Here is a 12,214-nt window from a genome sequence, read left to right as displayed (position 1 = left end):
CCAGCAGCCTATGTCCTCACCCCAGGTTGGGCCCCCAGGGGAGATGCTGCCAGGGAGGTCCCCAGAGCCCATGCTGCTGTGGGAGGTGACCCTTCTTTGCTTGGTCCTCTGCCCCAGCAGGCTATAAGATGATCGCTGCTTTGCCTATCCCCCTTCTCTTTGTGAATAAACCTGAGCAGGCACAAAAGGGACTAAAACCCAGACGAAGTTGAAAGAAAGTGTTTCAGCTGCGCCGAGCATCCCGGGAACAGTGGAGCCAGCAGCTGTGGATGGGCAGTCAGAGCCTGTGGCCACCATCCTCCCTCGTTCCCTGGTTGGGGACAGCAGCAGGTAAATGCAGTGGCACCTTCTGCGTGGTGCAGGCACTCCTCGAGGCTCATGTCCTCTGGCAGGGCTGTGGTGGGAACAAAGAGCCTCCACAAGCAGGCTCTGACAAGGGTTTTTGCTCGGCAGCATGTTTGGATGGTTTGTCCAGGGGCTGGAGAAGGTGATGCCACAGCCTGTGACCAGGGAGAAGCAGGACACACAGGTACGCAGTCTGCATAGAGACGATGGGGACACGAAGGCGATGTGCAAGGCAGGGGGTCCCATGTAGTGCAGGGGCTGCAGGGACAGGCAAATGTGCAAGGGCCTGCTGGCTGTGCCCACGCTGCAGTTTGGGGTGGGTTCACGAGCGTGTTGTGCTGCGCCGGGCTTGTGCCCTGCCGCACAGCTCCGTGGACAAGAGAAAACCCCACAACCTGTTCAGCTGATGAAAAACAGGCTTTGCCCTCTGAGGAGCCAGAAAGCTCCCGGGGTGGGTTTTCTTTGTCCTTTCCTTTACTCTCTGTGCACCACGCAGCCCAACCTCCCCGCTGCCACGGGGTGCCAGCCTCCCCAGCTTGCTGGAGCTGGAGGCTGAGCCTCAGAGCCACGGTGAGGAACAACACACCTGTGCCACTGTCTTCTCTATCTCTGGCACCAAAGCGACCTCCAAGGCCTTGCCCTTCCCTCCACCGCTGTGCGGGCAGCCTGGTGCCCCTGGTCCAGCCCTGTGGCACAGCACTACTGGGCCTGAAGCCCACAGAACCTGCCTGTCCCACAGAAACTGCATGGGCATTGAAGGTAAAAGGGCCACAGTGACCCAGTGCCAGGAACAATCCTGCTCTCACACCAAAAGCACCATGAAGTTTCATGCAGGGTCAGATAACCAGAAGGGGGATGCCTGTTTCATCCAAAATGCTCCTGCTGAGCATGGTGCTGGGGATCCAGTGTTGCTGTGGCTTGGAGGCAAGAGCAGGGTCTGTGGCCAGGGGGAGCCCAGGGAAAGGGGCAGAAGCACTGCCAACCATGACTCACGTTTCACTTTTCTTCTTGGCAGGGAGCGGCAGCGGCAGCCTTCAGCCCCGTGGAAGAAAGTAAGTGCTTGCTCTTCCCACCGTGCTGTTCAGCTTGCAGAGGACAGCGGCTGTTTGTCAGGCAGTTCAGGAAGAGGGACTGCTGGCAGCTCTTATGCCCCAGTCTGTTGTGGGTGTCAGCTTGGGAGCATCTGAAAATCCCCTGAGAAGCCAGGAGAGGCCACTGTGGTGCGAGAGCAGGGAGCAGATCCGAGTCTGTAGATTTGCTGAAGCCCACTGCTGTGTGGGGAGCCTGGGGCAGCAACTTGGGGAGCTTTTCGGAGCCCCCTGCAGAGCTGTGCTGCTGAGCCCGAGCTCCTGCTTTGGGAATGCTGCCCCCAGGTGCTGCACCCAGAGCCCTGGGCTCCCACGTCCTGGGACCCCACTTTGTGAGATCAGTGCTGCAACCAAGGTCCGTGCTCGAGTCGTGCCAGAGGATGTTTTCTGAGCTGCTGGGATTTGCCCAAAGTACATAGCACAAGTGAATTCAAATCTGGTCCTTCATTAACCCATGGTGCACATTTGCTGCTGAACTCAGGGGTGTTTCCAAAGCCTAGTGGGATATGGCTCGAGTGGTACCTGAGAAAAACCAACTCCTCTTGCCAGGGGGTTTAGATCTGTTAGATATGAATATGCACTGCTGGGAAACACTGCAGGCTTTGCACTGCTGCTTGCCTGCCCATGGACAGGAGACGTGCCCGGGTTGAGCAGCCCACGTGGGAATTGCCCCCGGGGTGCCTTGTGCGCCGTGCCAGCTGCTTTGCAGGATGAAGAGCATCTGGGAAGCTGCCATGGCCTCGGCGGATGGGCCATGCATGGCTGCTGCCCAGCCACTGGTCCTGGAGGGGATTTGGGTGGGCAGTGGAGCTGCCAGGGGAAGGCGACCGTGCTGTGGGCAGCAGTGCGTTGCAGGCGGAGGCCACGCGTCCCTGCGGGAGCGCGCTGCAGCACTGCTCCTGGCTGCAGTGTCTGCCTCGGAGGGTTGCGGTGCATGAAGTCCCATGGGATGGCATTTCTCTGCCTGCGGAGCAGGACGAGGGGAGCAAGAAGGACACGCAGCTTGAGCAGGGCAGTCGCTTCCCTCGTGTACAGCCTGCTCTAATGCCTGGTCTGGGTGTGGTGGCAGCTCCAATCACTTAATGTGGCAAACAGAGGGAGCGAGAGATCTGCTCTGGCACCAAGCCACCAACAGACTCATTAATGTTTTCCTTCTCCTTTTGTTTCAGGGGGCAAAGGGGCTTAGCGCCTCTGAAACAAACGGAAAACGAAGTCTGTGGAGGGCCAGCCTTTCCCCACCAAATGAGACCAACTCGCAGAGAAAGCACAGCGGGGGAGAAAAAGCAAAGAGCAATCTGCAAAAGGCCCCTAGACCCTTGGCAGCCAGGCCGCGGGGCGCGGGGACCCGAGGCTGTGTGTCCCCGCTCCCTGCACCTGACAGCAGCAGCAGGACCCGGCCCTGGCCAGCCCTGACCACCAGGGGAAGGTCAGCGCAGCCGCTGCCCCTGCTGCCGGGAAGGTCCTGCCCTTGCTCCCTCTTGGCCTTGCTGGCTCCATCAACCAAAGCTGTTGACTTTGCAGGACAGGGCTGGGACTGATGTCTGTTGGATGGGAGCAATAACTTATGTGAGGACAGACAAACGTCACTCAGGGCACCTCTGAGGCAGAAAACCTCTCGCTGCAGCCTCCCACAGCACACCCAGCTCTCTCAACTTCCACTCTCCCCCCCCCAGCACGCCAATATTTACCACCGAGATCTCTGGCTGAAGCCTACAGACTTCTTTAAATCTATTCCTGTCTCAGTGGCATCACCTTATAAAGATCTTTAAGCTCACAACGGCTTCATAATGCTTTTCTCCCGTTAACTGAGTGTTTTCTCCCAGAGGGTGGAAAGGGTTCCGTTTTGCAGCAGCAGATGCAGGAGAATAACCTCTAGGCAAATAGGCAGGAGTCAAACGCCTCCTCATGCGGAGGAGTGTGTCAGTTCACCATGATCGGCCACTGCTTGGCCCCAGAGCCCTCCCAGTGCAGCACCAAGCACGGCAGCAGGAGCGTCCCGGCAGGGAACAGTGCCTGAGGGCTGCCTCCAGCTCTGGGCTGTGGGCTTGGGGAATGTGGGCATGCCGGGCTGGAGAGGGCAGGAGCCTCTAAATGCCAGGTGTTTGGTACAGACCTTCCCATTGCATCTCTTTAGTTCTCCGTAGGTAGCCTTAATGATGAGTGATGAGCCAAGCAACCCTACTGAGCCCCAGCCCCTGTGTTGATAACGAGCCCAGCTGGTATCAGGATACCATCTTAGTATTTGCCCTGTTTTCATAGCGTGTATTAAAAAGTTGCAGCATGTTTCAAAAGCTGTCTTCGTGGTTCCTGTCCTTTGTTACAATAACTGTAGTTGTAGGGAGGGCGGGCTAAAGGCAGACGAACAGTCCTGGGTGAAGAGCTGGTTTGGTAAATATGGTACAGAGCAGACAATGCCACGAGTGGGCTTCCTGCCTTTCTGTATTTAGATTTGTACATTTCCTATTAGCTTCACTGGGGACGTGTAAGCTCCCCCGAGTTTTGCTGTCAGTCAGACCTCACAATAAACTGGTTTTGAACTATGTGGGTGCACTTCCTCCCCCTGTCTCTATAGGACTGGGTAGGGATGGCGAGGCCTAGGAGGCAGGAAAGCACCAGTTGCAGCGGATGTCTGTGCAGATCTGAGCTGGGCTCTCTGCTCTCAGCTGCTCTGGCAGCCGCACACCGGCCACCTGCTCCCCCAGTGATGCTGTGGAATAGTGGGGTGCACAGCGAGCCGCCTGCGCAGGGCCAGATCCTCACGCTTGTTGCCTCAGAACAGCCTTCAGAGCTTGAGCAGCACCTGTAGCACCGCTGACCAGGGCCATTTCCCGGGGCTGCCCCACACGCAGGGACCAGGGTCAGCTCTGGAGGCGTGGGGCATCACAGAGGGGGTCAGCGTGGGCTGAGGGCTGTGCACCACGACGCCGCAGCAGAGCCCGTGGGCTGTTCACTGCAGGCCTAGGGGAGCACCTGCCCTGGCCCCCAGTATTGACCCGAGGAGAGGGACTTGAGGCTCTTCCCACAGCTGCTTATACCGGTATGCAAGAAGAATCAAAGTGTGGCCTCCTGACTAGCGCTGGCAGAGGGTGCTACATGCTTAGGGAAGTCCAGAGGCATCTTTATACAAGTATACGTGCAGTTTTCATGGGACTTTGGACATGCTTGGTACAAAATGTCAAATTTTCTTCTTCCTTTTGGCAAAAGTGCCCAAGGCATCCATCTGGCACCACTCGAAAGGACCAGTACGGCATGGATCTGTGCAGGCTGTGCAGCACTTGGATCCTGCCATATGGCAGCACCCCTGCAACGCAGAGCAGCAGCTGCAACGTGGCCAGAATGTTCTGGCATGGCCCGACCTCTCAAAAACAGGCTGTGTTCACTTCACTGCTTCTTTCCCCAATCCCATTTCAGTTCATATCGTCCCTGTGGAGCTTGTGGAGACAGACCTAGTTGTGGAAGACATCAATGATGACTGGAGCGATGAAGTATCTCACGAGCCAACGGCCTGGGTTGGCATGGCTGAACTGGTGGCACAGGGTCGTCCTCTTCCCCCCATAGAGGAGGAACTTCAGGAAGAAGAGACCAGGTAGGAAAAGGGAGCAGCAGGTGCTTGAGCAAGCTGCTTTTCCTTGCGATTGCCCTTGAGATTTGGGCTGGGGGCTCAGGACAGACACACCAGCTGCTGCGTGCTGCGGCTGCAGCAAGCCCTTAGGGGACAGCTAAAGTATGGCTCTTCCCTGGCTTCCAGTAAGCAGATTTTGGCCTAAGGCAAGAGGGTTTGTAACTCATTGCCATCAACAACGCATCCAATTGTCATGGGATTTGGAGATTGTATTCTTCTCTATATAGTTCATTCTACTGCCCAAAGAAACTCTTGCTGAGCTCCTTCCTAGACCATGCAGTGCGTTCAGTGCTGGGGGCAGGCTGTATTTCAGCAGAGAGGTGAGAGGTTTCCATGCACCATCCCAAATGGCTTGGGATTCTTCTTGACAAAGGTTGTTACAGCAGACTGATAGCAGAGACATAACAGTGCAAGATCTTCCACACAAGTCGTGTTCCAGCTGAAACAGGTGCCATGCACACCTGTGTGCTGTACCGAAGCTGAAACATACTGGATTGCTCTGCAGTTTTAATGTTCCTCTTTCACTCCATGGGGAAGTTCTCCAGAACCAGTGCTTCATGAAAAGAGCCTTTTACCTCTGAGGATGCATTTGTGTACCATGGCGGTCAATGGGCATTTTGTCACTGCTTTGGGCTCAGCAGACTCAGAGCAAGAAACCTGAGGCCCCAAGAAACCCTGACCCCAGCCCCACAAAGCCTCCTCTGCTGCCAGCACCCTTTTCTCACTGGGTGTGGTGGGCAGCTGAGCTCTCCCAGCTGCTGTTAGGCAACAGCTTTTTTTCCCTTTCTTAAATCTGCTCTCACAGAGGTGCTGCCAACATCCCTTATGGCCCCGCTCTGGCCAGCAGCGGGCCCCTTTGGAGCCAGCTGAAACTTGCCCTTATCTGACAAGGGGCAGCTTCTGAACTCTACTCGCAGAGGCCACCCCTGCAGCCCCCTGCTACCAAAACCTCGCCACGTAAAGCCACTACGCTGGGAGAGGCTGCCCAGAGGAGCTGTGGATGCCCCACCATGGAAGTGCTCAAGGCCAGGCTGGGTGGGGCTTCGGGCGACCTGGTCTGGTGTCCCTGCCCATGGCAGGGGCTTGGAACTCGGACTAGGACTCTGGTTTTGTGCTTCCAGACTTTTTTCCCTTCATTGCTCCACTGAAGTCACACAGTGCCTCACAACAGCGTGTGCCCCTCTGCATCCTCCAGATGTTGGCATGGGGGTGGTGGGAGAGCACCCCTGGCCCAAAAGGTGTGGGGATTGGTGGTGCTGTCTGAGCTGTTTGTTCCCATGCCTCTGGTAAGGCTCAGACCTGCTTTACGCATCTCACCTGACGAGCTTCTCCCTCCCAGACTGTGCTCCTGCTCCCTGAGTGCTGCTGAGGAGGAGCAGGAGGAGGAGGAGGGTGAAGAGGAGGAGGAGGAAGTGGAGGAGAAGAAGGAAGAGGAGGAGGTGGAGGAGAGCGTGGGGTGAGTTCGTGCAGGGTCTGTGAGTGCCGTCAGCTTTTCTCCTGTTTACAGATTGTCTGGAAATGAGCACGCTGGCCGTGGTTGTTTCAGATGTGTTTACAAGCTGGGGAGGTTGAGACACCTGCGGAAGAGCAAACTCCTCTCTGCAGAGCTGGCCCCAGGACTGGCCTGGGGCTACTGTGGGGGAGCCCAGCGGGCTGTCAGCTCTGCTCACCTGCGTCCCTGCTGGGCCAGGAAAATGCTTTCTTTCCAGAGGATGCTGTTGGGAGGGTGCTTCGGGGGGAGGGGAGGAGCGGGCAGAAGGGGAGCGGAGATGTGCTTAGGGGAGGATGCTTTCGAGAGGATGTTTTTGAGAGGATGCTTTCGAGAGGGCGCTTTCATGAGGATGCTTTTGCAACCCGTCTCAGCCCCGAGATCGCCGGTGACATCGTGTCTCCCGGCGACACGGGCTCCAGCGCTGCAGCAGCCGCCCCCCCCCCTGCCCGGAGCCGGCGGGGGGTGCAGGGCGCCGGGCGCTCCTCCTGGGCTGCAGGCCGGGCTGCTCGCTCCGTGCCCTCGGGATTGCCATAGCACTACGGAGCTCAGCCTAATTGGACTACGGAGCCAGCCTTTGTGTCGCAGCTGCAAATACTCCCAGGGACGAGTAGGTGCGTTTTTGCCTCTTCTCCTGCTGTGGAAAATAGCCGAGCTACTGTCAGCTTTTGTAGGCGGTAACTTTGGATCCAGGCGGTATTTAGAAATAGGTTTCTGATCAGTTTAGTGGTTTGCTCTGATTTCACGTGATGTAAACATGTAGGGATTTCTAACCCAGTAACGTAATACTATTCTCTGCCTTTTGCTGATTCCTCTGAAGGAGCTAGATTTTCAGGAAGAGGCTGAAAATACATAATTGTTCAGTGTTAAAAACTTAGCTAATTATTTAATCAAAATCCGTTTTTCAACAGGTTTCAAAACAGCATTTTGCATGCTCCTGTAGATCTACAGCAGAAACATGAGTTTCAGTTGTCGAGTGAACGAGATGTTGCTCAATCTTTGTGTTTGTCTTTTTGGGAAAACAGAGATGTCGATGGGTTTTCTAGACTAGGATGAAAAGACTCGGGACTGTATTTGAAGGGAACCTAGTACACAGAATTAAGAAAGAGAGAGAGAAGAAAGAAAGAAAGAAAGAAGAAGAAAGAAAGGGGGGAAAAAAAAGACCTCATAAAGCAACAGCTTTCAAGAAAGGGAGATAAAGTGAAAAATCAGCCACTATTTGTTACATGCATCTTCTAGCTTAGGACTTGTGGAGAATGCAGAAAGATGTTCTTTTTTCAGTATTAGTGCATTTAGCTATCTGATTTTATTTTATTTTATTTTACTTACTTATTTATTTTTCACTATTCCCAGTCTCTGCTTTGCTTCTCTCTCCAGGAAAAAACAGATCAGGAGATAACTGCACAGAACAACATGATCGGGCCTTTTTTCAGTTATAAAGTTATTTTAAAACAATAAATTCAATCCTTTGAGCCCCATTGGCCAGAGTGGTGGAAGTGGGATCTGTGCTCAGTGCTGAAACTGCATCTGGAAAAGGAAAATTCAAAGAATCACAGAATGTTAGGGATTGGAAGGGACCTGGAAAGATCGTCTAGTCCAATCCCCCTGCTGGAGCAAGAGCACCTAGATCAGGTCACACAGGAACGCGTCCAGGCAGGCTTTGAAAGTCTCCAGAGGAGACTCCACAGCCCCCCTGGGCAGCCTGCTCCAGTGCTGTCACCTTCACCGTAAAAAAGTTTTGTCTCATATTTAAGCAGAACCTCCCCTGTTCCAGCTTGCACCCCTTGTCTTATCACTGGATGTCATTGAGAAGAGCCTGGCTCCATCCTCCTGACACTCGCCCTTTACGTATTTATAAACGTTAATAAGGTCACCCCTCAGTCTCCTCTTCTCCAGTCTAAAGAAACCCAGTTCCCTCAGCCTTTCCTCGTAAGGGAGATGCTCCACTCCCCTAATCATCCTCATGGCTCTGTGCTGGACTCTCTCCAGCAGTTCCCTGGCCTTGAACTGAGGGGCCCAGAACTGGACGCGATATTCCAGATGTGGTCTCACCAGGGCAGAGTAGAGGGGGAGGAGAACCTCTCTTGACCTGCTAACCACACCCCTTAATTATGTGTAATTATGTTAATTAAAATTATGTGTCCTGGTGGTGCCTTGTATGAATGAACTTGGGATTTCAATGGTGTTTCTAGGCACCCCTGCTTGGAAATTAGGCTCTTGGATTTTTTTTTGGCAAATTTTAATTATATGATGAATTATTACGCACAGCAATATATTTTTTTTTCTGAAAATGTTCTCTCCGTCTCCCATGTAGCATCCTTTTGAAAAATACGATAAAGTCCCTTCTAATCTAGTGGCTTTTTTTTTTTTGGTGCCACCACTGTATTAAACTAAGATCGGTGTGTTATTATCCCCACCTGCAGTGGGGCTTACCAAGCAGCTAGAGGCGCGGTGCCCTGCAGCCAGAGAGACCCATGTGCCATCTCCATTGACTTGCCATCTCCAGCCTGACCATGCACAGCTTCAGGAAGGTCCAAAAGTGGACTCAGTCTCGTGTCTCTCCTTGATCTGTCCCCTCCAGAGCCCCGCTCCAGTCTCCTTGCCTCCCCACCGATGAGGGGCTGGAGGACGCCTTCTTTGCAGAAGAGGCCCTCAGTTTTGCGCAGCTAGAAGAAGCTGAGATAAGTGATCTAGAAGGTGCTTTTGTACAGGTATGGAGCTCTGTGCTTGCAGCGGGTGCTTGCTGCCACGTGCACACCAGGCACCCGGGGAGCAGGGCTGGCTGTGGGGCAACACAGCACACCCAGTCAAACCGCTGCTTTTTTACTGATGGGAAAGGTATTTTTTCTCCTTAAAATGGCTTTTTTGTTGTTGTTGTTTTGAAGGTGGAAGAGAAGACGGCTGAAGTTACTGAAACTGATGCTGAAGGTATCTGAATATATAGAAGTGCAATGTCATATTAGGATGAGCTGAAGCAGGCGATGTGTTGCCCGGTGAGGGATGAAGCAGCTTTTGCCCTCTGAGCGCTTGTTGCCTGCGAGCAAACGACTGGCACAGGCTGGCTGGGCCCACCTGGGCTCCTCGCTAGCTTGAAACAGCCATGGGAGCAGTCTGCTGGCAGCAGAGTCCCCTGCTGTAGACAGATAGGAAGGGCTGGTACTTCATGCAGCACTCAGGCATGTTGATTAAATAACCTCTGATGTGAAATAAGTTTTTCCTCCAGCCAAAGAAAAACACAAGGGAGGAAAAAAAAAAAAAGATTTTCTTTACTGCTTTGTTCAACTTGGGGAATAATCAGTGACACAACGTGCACTTTAAATAACCTTTCAGAAGGTAATGGGTTGTTAATGAAGCTTGGCTGTGGAGCTCCCATCTCATCCTGAGTGAGTAAAGCCAGGTCCTGGCACAGCTGCGCCAAGGCTGTGGGAGCTGCTGCAGGAACAGCGCGACATGGGTCCTGTTACAGGCAGGGGGTTTCTTTTCTTGTCCAAATGCTCATGCAGCCCTGGCAGAGTACTGCAGTCCAGCAGCAGTGCTGCGCCCATAGATGCATGTGGCAGGATGCTCACTGCCGTTGCTCCATGCTACCAACATCCCCATGAGGCTGGCAGCAACTAAAAAAAACATCAGCCCTGCATTTCTCTGCACTGAAATAACTGTCCTGTCTCAAACAATTCTTTGTTTTATTGCAGCTTCAGATGCCTTGTCCTTTGCTTGAAGCACCTAGACGCCTAGCAGCATGTCCAAGCATGCCCGAGACCTTGAGCTAGACCGGCTGGTGCATGACAAGCTGCTCGACTGCGGGGACACCTCCCCTCCCGTGCTAGAGCAGCTCCCCAATGTCCCCAGCTACCGAGCTGCTGCTGCCTCCCACATCCCCGTCCTTGCTGCCAGCAAGCGAAAGGCTGGAGTTGTCAACCCCGTTTTTTGCAATGAGGAGCAATCCCCTGTTCACCCCCTAGGTATTAGAGCATCAGCTTTGACAATGGGATTGTGTAGCTAAGGAGTGGGTGCTATTCCTGGCATAGTTGCTTTTTGTTGCTTTTTGAAAAACAAAAACAAAACAACAATAGATAAAAACACACTTCGTGTTGCAGCACAGAGACTAGGGAAAAAAATTCATGTTTTTCTGCTTCTGCCTCATCATGACGTGCCTTTTTAGTTCAGGTCCTAGAGTGTAATTGCAAATAACCGTAAGTGATCACTCCAACTTGGTTGAAACTCCATGAAAGGTCCTGCAGGCTGAGGGTTAAATATCCGCTGCACGTGCATTTTCTCCTTAGCATTCATGCAACCCACTCATACTAAGATTACAGTAAGACGGAGGTTTACTGTTTGCAGCTTTCTGTGTTTTAGCCCAGAAATACAAACTGTGTTTCTGTAGCTTTGCTTTGCTTTGTTTTTAGCCAGCAAGCCAAATTCTGCTGCTTTTCCTTACGTGTGACAGAATGTTAACCTTGCGATCCAAATGGGCCTTTCCTTGGTGATTCAGTTGAGCCATGCTCTGATCCACTGGTCCCGTGGCTGCGTGGGACTGGAAGGCTTGCACAAGGTCCTTCAGTTGGGTGAAATCCCCTGGGAAGATCACCTGTGGGGACACACGGCATCTCCTTACGTAGCTTAGAAAGTGAGGACTGGTCCTAGCCTGTCCAGCTGCAGGATCCAACCAAGCTGCCCCCAGCAGATGCTTCTCTCGTGGGCAAGTGGCATCACAGCCCGTACCCTACAGACATCTGCCCAATGCTTGCAGTGAGCAGTCTGAATCCCTGCAAGCTGTGAAAGCAGACAGGAAGCAAACGGCAATTCTTACCGCATTAAAAAGAAAAGGAAACGCTCCAATGCTTTGGGGGGAAATTGCAAAATAAATAAAGGGAAAAGGAGCGCTCTTCCAGCACGTGGCTTAGTGGCCATCAGGAATGAAGGCAGCTGGTGGGAGCGGCTGCTGGCTGCCCCCAATTCACTCTGCCTTTCTCCTCTTCTCCAAGGGCTGAGTCACTGCCTCACTGTGGGTGTCGAGGACGTGGACGGCGGAGGTGATGCTGCAGAGGATGACGGCACCTGCTTGCCGCTGCCCACCCCCGGTGACCCCCACATGCTGGTGGTGCCTGGCGCTGCACCAGCGTCCCCCAGGTAGGGCTCTGCCAGGGCAGCCCCTAGCACCCCAAGCCGTGCGGTCGGTACAGCCTCTGCGAGAGCAGGGGGTGGGAGTCCAAAGGCTTGCCTCGTGTTTATAATTGTTAATGACATGTTCAAATCCCATTGAAAGCTTTTGTGGGGGGTGGGGAGGCAGCCTGGTCTGTGCCGCCTCCAGCGGAGGCTCCAGAGGTGGGTCTGCTCAAGCCGACCATGGCCAGGCACCGTTTGTCTGTTGTTCCACACCTCTGTGCTCCTGAACTGGGAGTGTGGGGGTCCATGTGCTGGGTACAGGCCTTCAGTCTGAAAAAACAGTGTTCCTTCTGCTTGAGTCTGTGCTGGAAGGGTTCGTGTGTCTCCTCCCTGGGAGCAAGGATGCTCAGAGAGGGGGATGGTTAAGGCTGTGCTTTAAAATTGAGGCTGGATGGAGCCACTGGTTTTGTTGGTGGTGGCTTTTTGGAGGCTCATTCTTGCAAAGTAAAAAAAAAAAAAACAAACCAAAAAGCAAGGCATCCATGCTGAAAAACAGGAGTTACA

General features: G+C 53.5%; 1 protein-coding gene across 1 annotated transcript in view; it reads left to right on the top strand.

Moving 5' to 3' along the window:
* Positions 1-12,214, top strand: part of CNGB1 (cyclic nucleotide gated channel subunit beta 1) — a 34,306-nt gene that overhangs the window by 6,854 nt on the left and 15,238 nt on the right. The window contains exons 10-17 of the mRNA XM_067004532.1: positions 180-330; positions 454-529; positions 1,361-1,397; positions 4,845-5,019; positions 6,395-6,511; positions 9,126-9,255; positions 9,430-9,472; positions 11,530-11,674. Coding sequence (XP_066860633.1) covers positions 180-330; positions 454-529; positions 1,361-1,397; positions 4,845-5,019; positions 6,395-6,511; positions 9,126-9,255; positions 9,430-9,472; positions 11,530-11,674 — 874 coding nt within the window. The remainder of the gene's footprint in view (positions 1-179; positions 331-453; positions 530-1,360; positions 1,398-4,844; positions 5,020-6,394; positions 6,512-9,125; positions 9,256-9,429; positions 9,473-11,529; positions 11,675-12,214) is intronic.

This window comes from Anser cygnoides, chromosome 12, assembly GCF_040182565.1.
Source record: "Anser cygnoides isolate HZ-2024a breed goose chromosome 12, Taihu_goose_T2T_genome, whole genome shotgun sequence".
NCBI classification, from domain to species: Eukaryota; Metazoa; Chordata; class Aves; order Anseriformes; family Anatidae; genus Anser; species Anser cygnoides.
The sequence above is the reverse complement of the archived record's forward strand: the minus strand, read 5'-3'. Positions and strand labels throughout refer to the sequence as shown.